At 38.7% G+C, this 21,085-nt stretch overlaps 1 protein-coding gene across 3 annotated transcripts in view; it reads left to right on the forward strand.

Moving 5' to 3' along the window:
• SLC36A4 (solute carrier family 36 member 4) overlaps positions 1-4,251 on the forward strand; it is a 44,766-nt gene extending 40,515 nt beyond the window's left edge. For all 3 annotated transcript variants that reach the window (XM_070457136.1, XM_070457135.1, XM_070457137.1), the window contains one exon: positions 200-4,251. In XM_070457136.1, the coding sequence (XP_070313237.1) occupies positions 200-507 (308 nt within the window). In that variant the 3' untranslated portion in view covers positions 508-4,251. The remainder of the gene's footprint in view (positions 1-199) is intronic.
• Positions 4,252-21,085: the final 16,834 nt, after the last annotated feature.

Genomic DNA, 21,085 nt, shown 5'->3' on the forward strand with positions numbered 1-21,085 from the left:
AACATCACTCAGTGTTTTGGCTTCTTTCTTTGTTTTCATTTTTAGCTGAGAACAAAATGTGACAGACGCTTCCACAAGCAATAGTCTCGTAGTGCCTACTTGCATCAGTTAATCTTAATGTATTGAAAGTATCTGCAGTTAGTATTTACATAAGTATTAGATATTTGCACAAGGAAAATTTGTATTTTCCATTTTCTAGGTGCCGGCGCGATCCTCATTCCTCGTTTGGACATTGTGATCTCCTTCGTCGGAGCTGTGAGCAGCAGCACTCTGGCCCTGATCCTGCCGCCTCTGGTTGAAATTCTCACCTTCTCTAAGGAGCACTACAGTATATGGATGGTCCTGAAGAACGTTTCCATCGTGTTCACTGGAGTTGTTGGTTTCTTATTAGGGACATATGTAACTGTTGAAGAAATTATTTATCCTACTCCCAAAGCTATCACTAGCACTCCACACGGTCCCTCTTTAAATTTGAATTCGACATGTTTTATATCGGGTTTGAAGTAGTAGGAGCAGAGATATGAGTCTCCAGTTTGGAAATGATTTAAGAACCACTAGGACACGTTGGCAGTACTGATAAGCTACAACATATTGCTTGGTTTTAAGTACTAGCAGCAATTTCAAAAGTTTTAGTTTTGAAAATTGAAAAAATTAAAATGTTAAAGAATTAAAGGAATACTCTATTACTTGTCTTTCAGTCAGAAATGATTCAACCAAGATTCTGTCTTTTACTTCCATGCTACTCCCTTGTCACCTGGTTGAGGAGAGAACAGGATTTCAACATTAAGAGAATTAAAGAAGAAGGTATAGGTAACTAAAATCTGACCACCCTGATGAATTTCAAAGTATACTTCATGTTAGTATAGAAATATCTCAATTATGTTTTTATTAGAGAGCCAGATACTTAGGTTTACCCCTTTGAAGTTTAGAAAACCCTCATTAGCCATGATGTAAGCATCAGAAAATCCCCCAAACAATTATTTTTAGCTGATCTTCATAATGAAAATCAAGAGGGCCTGTGCAAGAGTCTGACTTAGTGTTTCAACCAGATTTGAAAGAGACTTTAAAGGTTGTGGAGTTCAAATTCGCTTGTTTTTTTTTTACCTGCGGAAATAGATACCCAGGATGGTTAAAGTTAACTTGGTCAAGACCACTCAGCTTGAGATCAAGAGAACCTAGTCTTCAGATTCCTGGTCCAGGATTTTTTTATCTTTCACGTCACATCCTAGAAGAAGAATAAATTATGTTCAGTTCAGCTTTGGTGTTGAGTCGGTTTAGTATGCTGTTTGCCAAGCGCATGTGACCTGCGCAGACAGTCGGAGCTCTGAGAAGCCTGCAGCGCAGCCGTGGGGCAGAAGCAGCGCTTTAATGAACCAGCAGAAACCCCCTGCTGGCTGGCTTCTGGCAGGTAGAGAGTGCCCAGCTGTCCTGCGTGGGGCTTTGGCTCTCCTCGTTGTTTCTTCCTTCCTAGGTTTATAGGTACCATCTTTCCTAGTGACAAAAAAATAGATAACTTGGCGTGATACAGGACCTGTGCCCTCTTTGTGGCCCTGTGGCCTTCCTCATCAGAGCCTTCTATTGCTCTGCACGGGCAAAATAAAAGAAAGCTTCAAGCCTAGGAAAAATCGAGACAGTGATAAACTGTTAAATACTGACAGCTCCAGGCTTCCTCCAGAGAAATGCATTCTTTTCTACTCCTCCATATTTTTCAAGGCCAGTTATTAACCAAAACAAAGAATCTCAGTGGGCATGGAAGATGAAATGGTTAAATTTAAAATTGAGAATCTTGATTTTTTTTTTTTAAATCATAATTTAAAACTCATTGAATTTTTTAGTCAGGTTGGTGAAAGATATCACCAAGATCACTGCAGTGTGTATTTTCTCTATTTTTGTATGTAAATGTCAGTTCAAGTATTTTTTGCTTACATCATAGAGTCAAGCATAATCTTAAAGGTATATCAGAAACTTTGTTTTGGTACAAATTCATCAGCATCAAACTTTAAAAAAAAATTTGCATCAAGAATCACCAATAATTGTTTATGACACTTTTATGTCAAGTCTGTTATGTTGAACCTTTAGTCATGTTGGGAAAATGTGGAAGAAATTGTAGGAAAAGTAATTCCCATTGAAGCTAATGTTATATAATCTTGAACATAAGAGTAAATTAGGTATTTTTTTTAAGATACGTAACTTGGTATAAAGTGACTTGAAAACTATTATTTAATTCAAAGCACTATTAGATTTTTTTGTCAGCTGTCTCAGATAATATTTCTAGTCTGTGTGACATTTTATTTTTGTAGTTTTGCCTTTTTTATTTTCTTTATGAAATTTATCAATTTTAGTGAAATATCAAATGGTTGATCATAGCAATATATAAATTTTAGTTTCAGTGAACAAATGTTGAGTATATTTTCAGAGTAAAGTTGAAATGCAGAAAGGAAGAGCAGGAGAATAGTTTTAGTTCCCAACAAGAAACACTATGTAGATGTAAATGCACTCTATATAAGGATTTTTGATGATTTATTTCATTTGCAAAAAAAAATCATGCAATATTTTTCCTTTGAAAATTATTTTTAATGAGTCATAACATTTTCTGAATGTTATTAGAGAAGATACTTTGATCAAACCAGCTATTGATTTTATTTGGGGACCTGGAAAAATGAGAGTGATTGCACCTATCAAATTTTTTATCCAGTATCTTTGGTCCATTGCATTCTGGGTAAAATGGCTTTGGCGTTTCATCTGCTCACCACAGTAAAACACCTTTGGAAAGCCAACCAGGTGTCTTATGAACTTTACTACTGGAATGGGGAAGAGAAAGGAAAACTTTATTCACGTCTGAAAACCTCAGAGCTAAGCCAGTCACCTCTGTTCCTTTCCAGCCAAAAGGGTTTCTCCAGTTTCAGAGTCAGCTTACCAAAACACTGGCTCTGAGACCTTTCTTTTTTATCAAAGGATCTGCTTTTCCCCGAATGGCATGGTTTCTCCACAAGTGAAGAAATAAGACCTAGTTTTTCTTAAAGACCAGTTTGTATAGTGTTACCAAATGAAAAATGTACTATGTTAGCAAATGCCACATTATGTTTTAATTCTGTCCTCTGGATTCTCCTGTTGAAATGATTTCTGCCTCTTACCTGTGTGATGCACTTAACATTTTTGAAAGTGTTTTATGCAATATGCATGTTATAAATGTCCTAACGTGGCCTGATTTCATTCAGTATTTTTGTAGTAGTCGTAGAAAAGCTCTCCAACTATAAAGTGCTATACAGATACTAATTGGGATATTAATTGAAGTTCTACATCAGTGACATGTCCAGCTGTTGGGCATGCTTTACTCTAGCTTACCTGTTCATCTCCTCTGGGGCTGGCATGCCAAAGAGGTCAGAACAGCAGCTGAGAAGTGCATTTGTTTACTGATAATATGTATCCACTCATTTCTTCATTTGAAAGGGAGAAGATACATGACAGAGCTAATAGAAGTAATAAGTAAAATTATTTAACTGATACCAGTGGCTCAATGAATATTTTCTGTTGAGAAAATAACTTGGTAAAAACAAAGGCAATGCTATAAAATGAGTTTTTTAGAATGAGTATTTTAAACTTTTTGCCTCAGTTAGCTCCCCTTCATAAAACAGTTTGAGAGACTTTGATCTAAAAGGTATAACAAGATACTTCCTTACATTAAATGGCTGACTGTAATAATTAACACTTTGGCAGTATGGTTAACCATAATTAATCTTATTCACGCAACTGGTGCTCACTAGGCTAAACACAGTTCTCAAAGTTGTTGGTTCTGACCTAGGAGATAAGAAAACATGCTTTAGAAATGTTATTATTGCCCTGTTATAAAATGAAATGACAAATCACTCTCATCCTTAAAATTATATATCAAGGTTACCTAGTTCTGATGTATCCACATATATACATTCCAGTTGTCTGTGTTTTATACTAATATAAATTTGCCATTTAAATTGGATCCAGAAAGATGTGTGTTGAAAGATCACCCTGAAAATGATTCCTTTAGAGTTTTCTTGATAACAAATAGGAAAACACACGCTTGTACCATGAATCAATTAAGCTGTGGAGTTTTGTTTCTCAAAATGATGTTGTTTGTTTGAGTGAAAACTACCTATCAGTGCACTTGAGTCAATTCTATTTCTTTTAACTTATTTTTCTTTATAGTATGAAAAAATGTCTTAAAAAGTACTGTAACTTCTGAATTTTCAATAAAATATTATTTTGCTTGCAAAATATTGCCTTTTTAAAATAAATTTGTCTTTTAGAAGGTTAAATGACACAAATGTCATAAACTACAAAGGGCACTAGTGTATTCTACTGTAACATTTTAATCAGTCTTTGAGGTTAATTCCTTGTCATGTGACCTTCCACAGTGGGAGTTGCTGTTATGCCCCTCTGAGATATAAAAACCGAAGTTGACTGAAAATGAAAGGTCATGCTCAAAACAGTGACCTGAACTTCCTACAGAGTAAATGCTGGGAGGGCAGTCTGCCAATGCTGCAGCCATGCCATCATTTACCATTCTCTTAAGGTCAAGGCTGTACCAGTCACATGTTTTCCTTGCAGTATGCCAATCTCAAATCAAAGACCGTAAAGGTATTTATACCTTGACAGCAGTAATTCTGCTCTTGTGAACTTAAGAAAAGGGCATCTCATAGTTCATCAGATGAGAAAGACTCTATACCTAAAGGTGCATTGGGAACCTCATGTATAATAGTGAACAGCTGAAAGCAACCTAAGTATTCAACACTAAGGAAATCATAAATTGTGATGTTTTAGCCTACAGTACGATAGAGATCCCATTATTCTACTAACGTTGTACTGAAGATTAGTAATTTGGTAAAGAATAAATACAAAGAGTTAATTTTTTAGCTGCAGCTCTATAAAAACATGCTTTAGGACCAAGACAGGAAGATGAGCAGGACGTAAACCATGGTGCTGAGAAAGAGATGGGTTTTACATTTTACTGCTTTTAAGTGAGTAGTTAAAAGAAGGCAGTGAGAGAAATAGGATTTTGAGAGAGGAACAGGGAATTTATAAGCTTTAGTGATAGTATATGCTTTTGTTAAAAAAGAAAATAGGCAGAACATAAAGACCAAAAAAGAAAAAAAATGAACCAAACAAAAATTACAGGATGTGGATAGGAGTGAGTACATAAAAGAAATCTAAATTCAATGAAAAGCCCTATGGAATACTTATTGAAGGAAAAAAGCTATGATCACTTTGTAAAATTAACTTTAGGGTTTTTTTTTTCCATTTATTTTTATTAGTTGGAGGCTAATTACTTTACATCATTACAGTAGTTTTTGTCATACATTGAAATGAATTAGCCATGGATTTACATGTATTCCCCATCCCGGTCCCCCCTCCCACCTCCCTCTCCACCCGATCCCTCTGGGTCTTCCCAGTGCACCAGGCCCGAGTACTTGTCTCATGCACCCAACCTGGGCTGGTGATCTGTTTCACCCTAGATAATATACATGTTTCAATGCTGTTCTCTTGAAACATCCCACCCTCGCCTTCTCCCAGAGTCCACAAGACTGTTCTATACATCTGAGTCTCTTTTTCTGTTTTGCATATAGGGTTATCATTACCATCTTTCTATATTCCATATATATATATGTTAGTATACTGTAATGGTCTTTATCTTTCTGGCTTACTTCTCTCTGTATAATGGGCTCCAATTTCATCCATCTCATTAGAACTGATTCAAATGAATTCTTTTTAATGGCTGAGTAATATTCCATGGTGTATATGTACCACAGCTTCCTCATCCATTCGTCTGCTGATGGGCATCTGGGTTGCTTCCATGTCCTGGCTATTATAAACAGTGCTGCGATGAACATTGGGGTGCACGTGTCTCTTTCAGATGTGGTTTCCTTGGTGTGTATGCCCAGAAGTGGGATTGCTGGGTCATATGGCAGTTCTATTTCCAGCTTTTTAAGAAATCTCCACACTGTTTTCCATAGTGGCTGTACTAATTTGCATTCCCACCAACAGTGTAAGAGGGTTCCCTTTTCTCCACACCCTCTCCAGCATTTATTGCTTGTAGACTTTTGGATAGCAACCATCCTAGGGTTTTTTTTTTAAATATAAAAGTTTAGTGTTTGTTCTTAACAGATAAGCACATTCTCTCAAAATTTTACGTCCAGATGGATGGAGCTCGCACTTCAAGGGGTCCACAGACCCAAGGGGAAAGAATTCTTGGAAGAGGTGCATTGGTTTTTGAAGTATGGGTTTGGTTCAAAGTTTCCCCATGGTGGTGGATTTGTTTGCAATGGTATGGAGGTCTTTGGTCTTTCACCATTTCCTGAAGCCGTGAAGTACAGGTTGACACGGCAGGAGACAATACAATGCTTCTCAAATGAGACCTAACGTATTAATCTTGCCAAGGAATTTGGGAGTAACTTCCCCATCCTCCGTCCTGGATCTAGATCTGGCCTACAGGACGAGGACTGGATGCTGACCAACCAACCAGAACTGTGTGGAGAGGAACAGTGTGCTGGGTGTGGGTCAAGGCTGAGCAGGTCTTGAGTAGAACAAGAAAGTGCTGGAAAAAGTGAGCAGTGCAGAAGCAAGCTTCTTCGGATCACAGGCCTACGGCGCCTTACATATTTTTATAGCTTCAGCAGCTCATAATACTCCTCTCGGGCACAGAGTAGGTGCTCGAAACACTGAGCTTGTGACTCCCCTGTCGTAAATCTTTTCTCCTTCCCCAACCTCAGCTGTGCGAAGACCAAGGCCTCCCTCCCTATCTCAGCCTCCAGGTTCCAGCAGCACCAGCACCACGTCACACACCAGCTGGTTTTCATCGGCATGACCATCATGTCTTCATGCTGAAATACTTTCTTCTTCCTCCTCCACTGTTTGCTGGCCAAGACCTGGTTATTCTTAAGATTCAATTTAAGCGTGTCTTCTACCAGGAAGGCTTCCCGTTTATCCTCTCCTCCACCCCGAACGAGCTGTGCACTCTTTCCTTCACACTAGAAATCGATCTTAGGTTTACTATCCCACTTGGCACACTGGGGTAATTCAGCTTCTGGGTCTGGCTCTCCATTAAATCAGGAGTTCTATGAGCATGCCGTGTGTGTGTGTGTGTGTGTAGGCGATTTTGTCAACTGTGTTCAGTACTAGAAGCCTGTCATCAGGCACATCAGCGATGCTAAAAAAATATTTGTTAAATAAATAATAAGGAAAATCATTCATTTAACATAATAAAAAGGAAAAGCCCATATTAGAGTTCTAGCATTTAATAAAATCTTTGAGTGCAGGGGGGCCAAGTCATATTTTTGTACTGACTTCCAGCCCTGTGTCTATTTATTGAATGACTGTGGCCAACTCTCTTTTTCACTTTGTATGTGAGCTCAGCAGGTATCTTACAGAATATCCTCTGAATGAGTCAGGCCTTAAACACATATTCAGGAAATTCTGGTGATTAATGTAAAGTCCTTAAGAAGGAAAAGACTGAAAATCCTCCTTTGTAAACATTTATGTTTTCATGCTTTATATAAGCAAATTGTTTTGTAGAAAAAAAATCAAAGGTTATGCTTTTTTTTTTTTTCGTTTATTTTTATTTGTTGGAGGCTAATTACTTTACAATGTTGTAGTGGGTTTTGTCATACATTGACATGAATTAGCCATGGATTTACATGTATTCCCCATCCCGATCCCCCCTCACACCTCCCTCTCTACCTGATCCCTCTGGGTCTTCCCAGTGCACCAGGCCCGAGCACTTGTCTCATGCATCCAACCTGGGCTGGTGATCTGTTTCACCATAGATAATATACATGGTTCGATGCTGTTCTCTTGAAACATCCCACCCTCGCCTTCTCCCACAGAGTCCAAAAGTCTGTTCTGTACATCTGTGTCTCTTTCTCTGTTTTGCATATAGGGTTATCGTTACCATCTTTGTAATTTCCATATACATGTGTTAGTATGCTGTAATGTTCTTTGTCTTTCTGGCTTACTTCGTATAACGGGCTCCAGTTTCATCCATCTCATTAGAACTGATGATACTTTTTATTTATCATATAAAAAATATACATGACCTAGAATGCAAATGTCCGTTTCTGCCTAAAAAGAAGTATGTGTCTAAAGTGTAATGTCTAGTCATGATGTCTGAGGGTATTTTCCTGAACTTTTGATGCTCAGGGGATCCCTGCTGGTAAGAGTCACACATCTAGATGTTTGGAATCTTGTCGCAGGGGTGAATACTCTGGCTGTTCTGAGCAGCTCTGTCTGTGCTCTGCGCTCGGTCACACCTGACTCTTTGCGATCCAGTGAATTGTAGCCCGCCGGGCTCCTCTGTTCATAGAAGTTTTCAGGCAAGAACACTGGAGAGGATTGCCACTTCCTACTCTAGAGGATCTTCCCGATCCAGGGATAGAACCCGCAGCTCTTGCATCTCCTGCACTGGCAGGTGGATTCTTTACCACTAGCACCTCCTGGGAAGTCCTTTCTGAGAAGCTACCTCTTGTCAAAGTGCATCACTCTATATGACAGAAATGAACCTCAGTGCAGGGAAGAATGAAAACCTATCCATGTGGGAAAAGTGACTGCCTAGATGATTATTGTGTAAGAATAGCTAGAAATGAAAATGAAATTAAGAAGAATAGAAATTATACCTGGAAGTTGGAATTAGTTTAACTGAAAAATCACTTGCTCCAGTACATTTTGTTTAATGAGGCTTTGCCCAAGTGTATTATTAGCACATAAAGCAGAGAGTGCTCTGTGGCAATGAGTGACCATAGTCATACCTTTCAGCATAAAACATATGAATTTTGCCACTGGAAAAATACAAGAGACATCAAATTATACTCCTCTTGGAAAAAAATGGATCTGGGTTATCTTTTCCCTATATACTGCTAACTCTGGCCACCCAATGTTAATAATCAAATGTTAATGTCAAAATCTATATCAAAAAACACTGCTGGAAAACAGTATTGAGGTTTCTCCACAAAAACTTAAAACTGAACTACCATTATGAGCCAGGAATTCCACTCCTGGATCTATATCTGAAAAAAATGAAAACACTAATTCAAAAAGACACATGTATCACATTGTTCATAGCATCATTATTTATAATGTTGCTATGAACCTAAGTGTCCATCAACAGATGAATGGAAAAAGACGTGGTGTATATATATACAATGGAATGTTGTTCAGCCTTAAAAAAGAAGGAAATCCTGCCACTTGCAGCAACTGGAGACCAAACTAGTGGTTCCCCATGGGGAGAGGGAAGGGGTCAGGGGCAATATAGGGATAGGAGAGTAAGAGGTACAAACTATTAGGCATAAAATACGCTACAAGGCTATAGTGTACAATGTGGGGGAATATAGCCAATATTTTGTAGTCAACTGTAAATGGAGTGTAAGTTCTAAAAATTGTGAATCATTATATTGTATATCTTTAACATATACAATATTGTTCATCAACTATACTTCAATAAAAATTACAAATTTAAAAATTTACAAAAAGATCACTGCTGGAAATGGCATAGTGTCAGTGGTAGAAGATGCTCATCAAACGGTCTGCCTCAGCATTTCACTTTTCAGGCACTGCAGTGGAGTATGTACATGAAGGAAGTACTTGATGACTTAGTGATACCGTAATACAGAAAATCCAAAGCACAGGAGAAGAGATCTTTTAATTTAAAGTTTATTTTGGAGCCAAAATAGAGACTGGTGATGTGTTGTGCTCAATTCTGACAAGGGCCCAGATTCTCACAAAAATAGAATACTGATCCCTAAATGCAAACCCATGTACTGCTTGGTTTTCAGAGGTTAATTAACAATCTGTGGTAACAGAGCCTCCTGATTGCAATTTTATGTTCAAGGAAATAGTGAAAATGATAACTACTATCAAATTGCAGCTATTGAATATCCACTTTTCGAGCACATTCTGCCAAGAAATGGGCAGTGAATGTAAAACACTGCTTTTCATCAGTGAGGAATGCTGACTGGCGGAGAGAAATGTGCTCCTAGGAGCTGTAAAGTCAGGGATCTGACATTCCTTCATGAAATTAATAATGTCAATAACACCATTTCTATCATTTCAAATGCGCAGTGCATCTCAGCAGTATCTCCAGTTATCTTAACAATCCTGAACTCAGCACGGGAGAAATAAACTTTTGCCAGTTTCCCACAGTGAGGATAAGGTGTCAGAATTAAAACAAAACAAGGCAAAACAAAACAAGCTAGGGTAAAAATGCTCCAGTCACTAGGAAATTGATTCAGTCCCGATATTTGATGATTTTCTTTCTCATTAGAGAAAACAAGACAGTGAAATCTTGGCTATGCTTAAAAGCCACATCAAGATGCAGCAATAAAAAGGAAACAATTGCTTGACAGAATGAAATTTAGCCAGGGTAGATTGAGAATTCATTTATCACTATCCTCAAGTAAATTCAAACTGCCACATTTCGATTTAATTGTGGACTTAAGAGTTTTCAAGGTACTACTTATTAAATCTTTCCATTAATTTCGGGTCCATGTTTGACTTGAATGGGCTTCCCCAGCAGCTCAGCAGTAAAGAATCCGCTTGCCAATTCAGGAGACACGGGTTCTATCCCTGGGTAGGGAAGATCCCCTAGAGAAGGAAATGGCAATCCACTCCAGTATTCTTGCCTGGGAAATCCCAGAGAGAGAGGAGCCTAGCGGTCACAAAAGAGTCAGACACAACTGAGTGACTAAACAACAAACAATATTGGACTTGAATATCCAGGTTTATCAGATGGAGTCATCAAGCACTTACAATCCCAACCATCTATAACTGGCATTTTAGCCTCTAATTTAGTAACAGTAAGAGACAGGAAAGAAGCATAATGCTTGTAGAACCTAATGCTTGAATTATTGAGACAAACGTGAAAAGGTTAGCAATGAGATCATGTCTCTTCCACAGACATGAAACAATTATTTTTGCCATTATTTTATTCCATTTTTTATAACTTAAGTACTTATTGTGTCTCTTTCTATTCACTTAAAATAATGGTCCCTGAGAACAAAGAGCAAACCACAGGGTGGTTTGGGAATAACAAACACCTGAGAAATGCTGGTGAGAGATAGCTATGGAACGAATGGCTGAGGGATTTCTGTAGGCTGCTCAAGAGCTGACGGTAATGAAATTACACCCCTAAGTGACTTGTCCTGGTTGTGACCATGGGAAATTGAGAATAAGTGCTGAATCCATGGCTAATTCATTTCAATGTATGACAAAAACCACTGCAATGATGTAAAGTAATTAGCCTCCAACTAATAAAAATAAATGGAAAAAAAAAAAAGAGAGAATAAGTGCTGAAAACTGGTGCAGCAGGAAATGGCAACCCACTCCAGTATTCTTGCCTAGAAAATCCCATGGACAGAGGAGCCTGGCAGGCTGTGGTCCATGGGGTCGCAGAGTCGGACACAACTGAAGCAACTTAGTACAGCATAGCACAGCTGAAAACTGGTGCAAATCCTGAAATTTGCGTTTGATGAAGACAGTTAATATGGGGATAATGGAATCTTTTGAAATTCTTAAAATACAAGTGATGGAAATGATCACATTTGTGTAAGCTGATTGCATCATTAGTCACCATTTTTCAATAAAAATTGACATACATTGATAGAATGACAGTAGATCAGAAACCCTTTAAATCTACCAAATGACGCAAACAATTTTTCCTCCTGACAAGAAGATTCATTTGCCAAAATTTCAACCCAATTAGCCCCTTGTACGGTATTCTGTGCGATATAGAATAGGCCCTTACATCTTGTGTGGTATTCTGGACATCTTCTTTCAGTGATTATCGCAATAAAGCTCGTTGAGCTTTAGGGGCAAAGAAAGTTAAAAGAACAAATATTTCTGGTATCCACATATTGTATTAATCTTAGGTTTAGAAACATTGTCACAGCAAGAAGAAAGAGGAGAGAAATTGCCTAGATCCTAAATCTCATTATCGTCCTTCAATTTAGCCCCATTTTCAAATTTTATGAACTCAATAAAATCACATCATAAGAGGTGTAGCTGGTAGGAAAAAATTGCTCTAAAGATGTCAGGACAAGTAATATAGCTGCTGTAACAAATCACCCCTAAAGTCTTAGCAATCTTGTGGAGACAGTAGTTGAACAGTCCTGAAGAGAGATTTTAGTTCTCTACACAGGAATTGAACGTGGGACTCATTGGAAAAGACCCTGATGCTGGGAGGGGTTGGGGGCAGGAGGAGAAGGGGACGACAGAGGATGAGCTGGCTGGATGGCATCACCGACTCGATGGACATGAGTTTGAGTAAACTCCAGTTGGTGATGGACAGGGAGGCCTGGCGTGCTGCAATTCATGAGGTCGCAAAGAGTCAGACACGATTGAGAGACTGAACTGAGCTGAACCGAACCTGGATGAAAACCAAGAATCCTAGCCACTAAACCGTTAACGGCTAAGGGCTAGAAGCACAGTGGCCCTGAACATTCATGAAAGAATGTTTCAAGGAGGCCAAGTTTGTGAAAACAACTACAAAGTTTTAGACTTTAGAGACACACAGCATAACATGTGGGTGAATACACAGAGAAACAGTTTGTTTATTTAAAATTGAAACAAGGCAGAAATACACATCCATGAGGAGTGTGGGCGCCTGAGGTGACTTAAGTCACTCACACAGGACAGTTCTTTGAGGTCTGTGTTTATTTTTGGCCTTGCTTCTTTCCTCCCACCAACTGGTCCTATGACTGTCCTCAAGATGTGTGCACCAATTTTTGCTAAGACGGCTTCCAGCCTGAGGCCCGTGGGGGTATGCCCACGTGTGTTATGGGCTGGCAGCCCCTCTCTTTCTCTCTTTTGACCCCCATGGAACCTTCCTGCTCATGTGCAGATTGGAAAGTTTTCCTTGACCGCTGGAGCGGGCACTTTATCGCTTCAACTCAGCTGAGCTCAGCTTTTGTTATGAGCTTTGTCCTTAGAGTGTCTGGATGAGAACAAATTTCAATTTTACTCAACTTGACAAATACCAGCTGTCCAGCCCAGGGGCCCATTTGTCTCCTACCTCACTAGTCATGTATCACAGCAAAATTTTCCTTCTTGACCAGGTCACGACATGCTATACATTGAGGCTGCCTCTTCCACGCGGGGATTCAGTGATAGCCAACTGTCTGCATCTTGTTTTACTTCTACATTCATCTCCAAGGTTGCCATGGAAGAGAAAGAGCTGGCACGGGAGACCTTTTGTGGCGTTCTGTGGCCAGACCTGGAAGAGCACTACGAAACCTCTACCAGCCTCCCAGGGCCTGGACCCTCACCCTACAGCCTGGGTTACCAGTTCCAAAAGGGGCTGGGAAGGAGTCGTCCTGTGCTCCCGGGAAGAGGGAATGGGATTGGCAATCACACAGGAAGTCTTAGGTGGAGATGGTAATAAAAAATACTCTTTTATACCAAATATAATTAGGCTATTCAGATCCAAAAAGCATATCCATTTTAAACATAAAGCACAATACTCCAAAGAAATTTTGAGCTGAAGTGTCTCTATGGACCCCTGAGAAAACACACTCACACACAGATGTATCACACACACAAGAGCTATCTCAGTAAAGATGTTTGAGAAACTGGTAGCAATGCCCTCAGACTGAGCTAGCCACATTTCTTCATTTTCATCTTGGTGATCAGCATCAGAGAGCTGATCTCTGCACACAAGTACACAATCTGCACACTTAGCACAAAGCGCCCTCTTACATCTTCCCTCCAGTTCAGTTCAGTCACCCAGTCGTGTCTGACTCTTTGAGACTCTGAGTCTCTTTGAGACTCCATGAACGCCAGGCCTCCCTGTACATCACCAACTCCCGGAGTTTAACCAAACTCATTTTTGTAAGGGCCTTGAGCATCTTCAAATTTGGGTACTGGAGTTAGGGGAGATCTGGAAACAATTCCTCACGAATAAGAAGGGACAACTAGATGTATTATATTCCATCACTTCTTTGTGGAGGGCAATGACACTGAACAGTTAGGGATCAAATTAATTATCATCCTATGACATTATTCAGCTTTAATGGGAATAGCTTTTGGCATTTTTCAAAAGTCAGACAATGAAGCAGTAACTTCTTTAGGTGATTATGTGAATGCTTCCAGGTTGTTCCACTCTTCTTAAAAATGTCAAGAGATACAAGAAAGGAGACAAGCTCAAATTGGAGCAGGTCAGATATAAAGATGTTCCCAAGAGTGTAATAAGCATGGAAATGTTTTACTGAAAGATGGAGTGCATTATCTTGAGACATCTGCAAAAAGGTTTAGATTTCAGCCTGTAGCAAGAGAAATTGATTAAATTACTTTGGAAGTCTTCAAGAGTTTTCATTATTAAGGAAATTCTGAATGAAAATTCAGATCCCTGGAAACATATGTCTAAAATCTCTTTGGTTTTAATAAAGCAAGACCAAACAATTCCAAATCTCTCTGCATTTGAGGTTTATTTAGAAAATTAAGATTTGGGTATAAATTTAGTAAATTAATTTAAATATTGACAGTTCAAATTATGTTGCTGATTAAGACCTCCAAAGAATAGTTTGGCTTTGCAATGAGAATTGCAATGTTAACTTAATATAGCTTAAGTATGTTGGACACACACACACACACCATACATACATGGATTGCAGATGAATGTGTGTTACTCATGTCATAAAATTATTCTGAAAAATTTATTTAAATAAATTTCATTTTAAAAATTAAATGAAAACTTCTAAAGAATAAATGTATTATTTAAGTTACATGTTTAGAGATATAAAAGCAAACCATCTGACACCCAACTATAAATACAAAGAAACCTCAAAAGTTGTACAATAAACAACACGCTATAATTGCCGAAATCCCAACACTATGGATTTAACTGAATTCAATTTCACAGACATTGAGGGAGCATCTCCCAAGTGTTGATCTTATGTTAAGCACAAGAACTTCGTTTCATGATGGTGGACCAAGCATACACTGGGCTGCCCTCTGCCATCAGACCCCTTTGAAATAACAGTTAAGAGATACAAAGGGAATAAAGGCTTGTGGTAAAGAGAATTGCAGGAGAGTCATCAACAAATGAAAGATTCTTGAACTCCAAGACCTTGCTTCAGATGTGTAAAATCCCCCATCCTTAAACCACTGATGTCTGTTGCGGACTCTAGGTTCCTTTCTTTGATCGTGAAGTTGAGCAACTTCAGGCCTTGCAGGCCTGTGGGATCCAACCCAACACGCACTCAGGGGAAGCTGAACGAGCCAGGTGATGTGGTGCTAGTTGGCACTGTTTGTTAAAATACTTAATTTTGTTGAAATATAACTGATTAACAATGTTGTGTTAGCTTCAGGTATACAGCAAAGTGATTCAGTTACACATGTACGTGTATTCATTCTATTTTAGATTCTTTTCTCATAGAGGTTATCATAGAATACTGAATGGATTTCCCTGTGCTATACAGAAAGCCTTTCCTGAGTATTTATACTATATATACTAGTGTACAAGTGTTTATCCCAAGTTCCTGATTTATCCCTCCTTCCATATTTTCCATTTGTAAACATAAGCTTGTTTTTGATATTTGTAAACCTGCTTCTGCTTTGTAAATAAGTCCATTTGTATATTTTTAACATTAGATTCCACATATGGATGATATTATATGATATTTGTGGAGAAGGAAATGTCAACCCACTCCAGTACTCTTGCCTGGAGAATCCCATGGACAAAGGAGCCTGGTGGGCTACAGTCCATGGGGTCACAAAGAGTCAGACACGACTGAGTGACTAACACACACACACACACACACGTGATATTTGTCTTTCTCTGTGTGACTTACTTCATTTAGTATGATCATCTCAAGGCCCGTCTATGTTGCTGCAAATGGCGGTATTTTATTATTTTATATGGGCTAAGGATTATTCCACTATATATAAATATACACATATCTGATATATATTTATATATACCACATCTTCTTTATCTGTTCCTCTATCAATGGACATTTAAGTTTCTTCCATGTCTTGGCTATTGTAAATAGTGCTACAATGAACACTGAGGTGCATATATCCTTTTGGATTATTGTATTCTCCAGATACATGCCCAAGAGTAGGATTGCTGGATCATATGGTGGTTCTTAGCTTTTTAAGGAACCTCCCTCCTGTCCATACATTCCCATCAATAGTGTAAGAGGGTTCCTGTTTCTCCACACCCTCTGTAGCATTTATCTTTCATAGATGTTTTGACACTGACCATTACTGAAATCAGACTGATTATATTCTTTGCAGCCAAAGATGGAGAAAGCTCTATACAGTCAGCAAAAACAAGACCAGGAGCTGACTGTGGCTCAGATCATGAACTCCTTATTGTCAAATTCAGACTTAAATTGAAGAAAGTGGGGAAAACCACTAGACCATTTGGGTATTACCTAAATCAAATCCCTTTCAATTATACACAGGAAGTGACAAGTAGATTCAAAGGATTAGATCTGATAGACAGAGTGCCTGAAGAACTAAGGACAGATGTTCCTGACATTGTACAGGAGGCAGTGATCAAGCCCATACCCAAGAAAAAGAAATGCAAAAAGGCAAAATGGCTGTATGAGGAGGCCTTACAAATAGCTGTGAAAAGAAGAGAAGTGAAAAGCAAAGGAGAAAGGGAAAGATATACCCATATGAATGCAGAGTTCCAAAGAAGAGCAAGGAGAGATAAGAAAGTCTTCCTCAGTGATAAGTGCAAAGAACTAGAGAAAAACAATAGAATGGGAAAGACTAAATATCTCATCAAGAAAATTAGAGATACCAAGGGAAATTTTCATGCGAAGATGGACACAATAAAAGATAGAAGTGGTATGGACCTAACAGAAACAGAAGATATTAAGAAGAGGTGGCAAGAATACACAGAAGAACTATACAAAAAAGATCTTCAAGACCCAGATAATCATGATGCTGTGATCTCTCACCTAGAGCCAGACATCCTGGAATGTGAAGTCAAGTGGGCCTCAGGAAGCATCACTACAAACAAAGCTAGTGGAGGTGATGGAATTCCAGTTGAGCTATTTCAAATCCTGAAAGATGATGCTGTGAAAGTGCTGTACTCAACATGCCAGCAAATTTGGAAAACTCAGCAGTGGCCACAGGACTGGAAAAGATCAGGTTTTATTCCAATCCCAAAGAAAGGTAATGCCAAACAATGCACTCATTTCACTTGATAGCAAAGAAATACCCCAAATTCTTCAAGTCAGGCTTCAAAAGTACATGGAACCTGAACTTCCAGATGTTCAAGCTGGGTTTAGAAAAGGCAGAGGAACAAGAGATCAAAGTGCCAACATCCATTAGATCATCAAAAAAGCAAGAGAGTTCCAGAAAAAAACATTTATATCTGCTTTATTGACTATGCCAAAGCCTTTGACTGTGTGGATCACAACAAACTGGAAAATTCTTCAAGAGATGGGAATACCAGACCACCTGACCTGCCTCTTGAGAAATCTGTATGCAGGTTAAAAAGCACCAGTTAGTATTGGACATAGAACAACAGACTGGTTCCAAATCGGGAAAGAAGTACGTCAAGGCTGTATATTGTCACCCTGCTTATTTAACTTATATGCAGAGTACATCATGAGAAACTCTGGGCTGGATGAAGCACAAGCTGGAATCAAGATTGCCAGGAGAAATATCAATAACCTCAGATATGCAGATGACACCACCCTTAAGGCAGAAAGCAAAAAAAGACTAAAGAGCCTCTTGATGAAAGTGAAAGAGGAGAGTGAAAAATCTGACTTGAAACTAACATCCAGAAAGCAAAGATCATGGCATCTGGTTCCATCACTTCATGGCAAATAGATGGAGAAACAATGGAAACAATAGTAAACTTTATTTTGGGGGGCTCCAAAATCACTGCAGATGGTGACTGCTGCCATGAAATTAAAAGACGCTTGCTCCTTGGAAGAAAAGCTATGACCAACCTAGACAGCATATTAAAAAGCAGAGACATTACTTTGCCAACAAAAGTCCATGGAGTCAAAGCTATGGTTTTTCTAGTAGTCATGTATGGATGTGAGAGTTCGACTATAAAGAAAGCTGAGTGTTGAAGAATTGATGCATTTGTACTGTAGTGTTGGAGAAGACTCTTGAGAGTCCCTTGGACAGCAAGATCAATTCAGTCCATCCTAAAAGAGATCAGTCCTGAATATTCATTGGAAGGACTGATGCTGAAGCTGAAACTCTAACACTTTGGCCACCTGATTGGAAGAACTGACACACTTGAAAAAATCCTGATGCTGGGCAAGATTGAAGGCGGGAGAAGAAGGGGATGGCAGAGGATAAGATGGTTGGATGGCAGCACCAACTCGATGGACATGAGTTTGAGTAAACTCTGGGAGTTTGTGATGCACAGGGAGGCCTGGCGTGCTGCAGTCCATGGGTTCACGAAGAGTCAGACACGACTGAGTGACTGAACAGAACTGAACTGATACTGACCCTTGTGTGGTGATACATCATTGCAGTTTTGATTTGTGTTTCTCTAATAATTACTGATGTTCAGCATCTTTTCATGTGTCCTTGGCCATTTCTACGTCTCCTTTGGAAAACTATTTAGATCTTCTGCATATTTTTTGATTGGGTTTTTTGTTTTTTTCGCATAGATCTGCATGAGCTGTTTGTATATTTTGGAGATTAATCCCTGTCAGTTATGCCATTTGCAAATATTTTCTCCCATCCTGGAGGTTGTTTTTTTTGTTGTTGTTGTTGATGGTTTCCTTTGCTGTGCAGAAGCTTTTAAGTTTAATTAGGTTCTGTTTGCTTCTTTTTCTTTATATTACTCTAGGAGGTGGATCAAAAAAGCTCTTGCTGCGATTTATGTAGTTGGGACTTTTGATCCGTTGTGCCTTGCTGCACATCATGGAAGCCCAGAAGTGAACAGAACTTATATCCTCACTAAGCAGCAATGAGGCACGGTTAGTAAATGCTCCAGTTTTACCAGGATACACCAATGTGGTCCAAAGGGACCTGAACTTCCACTTTAATATCGACCTGTACACTACACCTCCACTGAGTGACTGCCTGCAGAAAAGAAGAGAAATAGGATCCAGGATCTCACAACATAATACTCAAATGATAGAATACAACCAAAAAATCACTTATAACAAGGATCATCTCAACATAAATAAGAAAACACAACCCATGGATGCTGTGATGACACAAATGCTGGCATTAACTGACGAGGATTCTAAAGCAGCCACCATAAAATGGGCAACTAATACCATTCTTGAAACAAAAGATAAAATAGAAAATCTAAGCAAATAAATGAAACATATGAGGAGAATAAAATGGAAGTCTCAGAATGGAAAAAAATATATAATAATGGACATTTTTTAAAGTCCTCCATAAATAAACATGAAAAATGAGTACTCACTGGACAGACTCAATAAGAAAATGAATATGACAGAGGAAAGAGTCAGTGAACATGAAAACAGGAAAGAAAAATGGCTCAGTCTGAAAAACAGAGAGAAAATGAACCCCATTAACAGTATGAACAGTATGAACAGAACCCCAAGGACCTATGAATCGGTAGCAATAGATCTAACATTTGTATAATCAGAGACCCAGAAGGAAAGGAGGAAGAGTCGGACTCAGAATATTTGAAGGAGATAATAATAATTCAGACTTTTTTGAGCAAGACATTCCTCTTTTATATTTGGTTTTTAAAATTTCATTTTATATTGGGTTTAGTTGAATTATAATATTGTGTTAGTTTCAGATGTACAGCAAAGTAATTCAGTTATACACATACATATATCTATTCTTTTTCGTATTCTTTTCCTATATGTTACTAAAGTTTCTTGAGTAGAGTTAAAGCAGTAAAAATTTTCAGAGTCCTCCCTATCAGAGTTGTTGTTGAGCCGCTAAGTCATGTCTGACTATTTGAGACCCCATGGACTGCAGCACACCAGACTTCCCTATCCTTTACCATCTCCGAGTGTCCTCAAATTCATGTCCATAGTTGGTGATATCATCCAACCATATCATTCTAAGTCACCCTCTTCTCCTCCTGCCCTCAGTCTTTCCCAGCATCAGGGTCTTTTCCAATGAATCGACTCTTTGCATCAGGTGGTCAAAGTATTGTTGCTTCAGCTTCAGCATCAGTCCTTCCAATGAACATTCAGAGTTGATTTCCTTTAGGATGAACTGGTTTGATCTCCTTGCTGTCCAAGAGACTCTCAAGAGTCTTTTCCAGCACAATTTGAAAGCATCAGTTCTTTGGTTCTCAGCCTTCTTTATGGGCCAACTCTCACATTCATAGATGACTACCAGAAAAATCATAGCTTTGACTATACAGACCTTTGTCAGCAAAATGATGTCTGTGCTTTCTAATTCACGGTCTAGAATTGTCATTGTTTTTCTTCCAAGGAGAAAATGTCTTTTAATTTTGTGGCTGCAGTCACCATCTGTAGTGATTTTGGAGCCCAAGAAAATAAAATGTTACTGTTTTCACTTTTTCCCCTTCTATTTGCATGGAGTGATGGGACTGGATGCCATGATTGTAGTTTTCTGAATGCTGAGTTCTAAGTCAGTTTCTTTACTCTCCTCTTTCATCCCCATCAAGTTCTTTAGTTCCTCTTTACTTTCTGCCATCAGAGTGGTATCATCTGCATATCTGAGGTTATTGATATTTCCCCCAGAAATCTTGGTTTCAGCTTGTGATTCATCCCACCCAGGATGTCACATGATGTACTCTGCATGTAAGTTAAATAAGCAGGATGACAATATACAGCCTTAACATACCCCTTTCTCAATTTGGAACCAGCCTGTTGTTCCATGTCCATTTCTAACTGTTGCTTCTTGGCCTGCATACAGGTTTCTCAGGAGGCAGGTAAGGTTGTCTGGTATTCTCATCTCTTTAAAACTTTTCCACAGTTTTATTGTGATTCACACAGTCAAAGGCATTAGTGTAGTCAATAAAGCAGAAGTAGATATTTTTCTGAAATTCCCTTGCTCCATCATCCAGTGGATGTTGACAATTTGACCTCTGGTTCCTCTGCCTTTTCTAAATCCAGTTTGTACATCTGGAAGTTGTCAGTTCATGTACTGTTGAAGTCTAGCTTGAAGGATTTTCAGCATT

This window comes from Odocoileus virginianus, chromosome 28 (genome assembly GCF_023699985.2).
Source record: "Odocoileus virginianus isolate 20LAN1187 ecotype Illinois chromosome 28, Ovbor_1.2, whole genome shotgun sequence".
NCBI classification, from domain to species: Eukaryota; Metazoa; Chordata; class Mammalia; order Artiodactyla; family Cervidae; genus Odocoileus; species Odocoileus virginianus.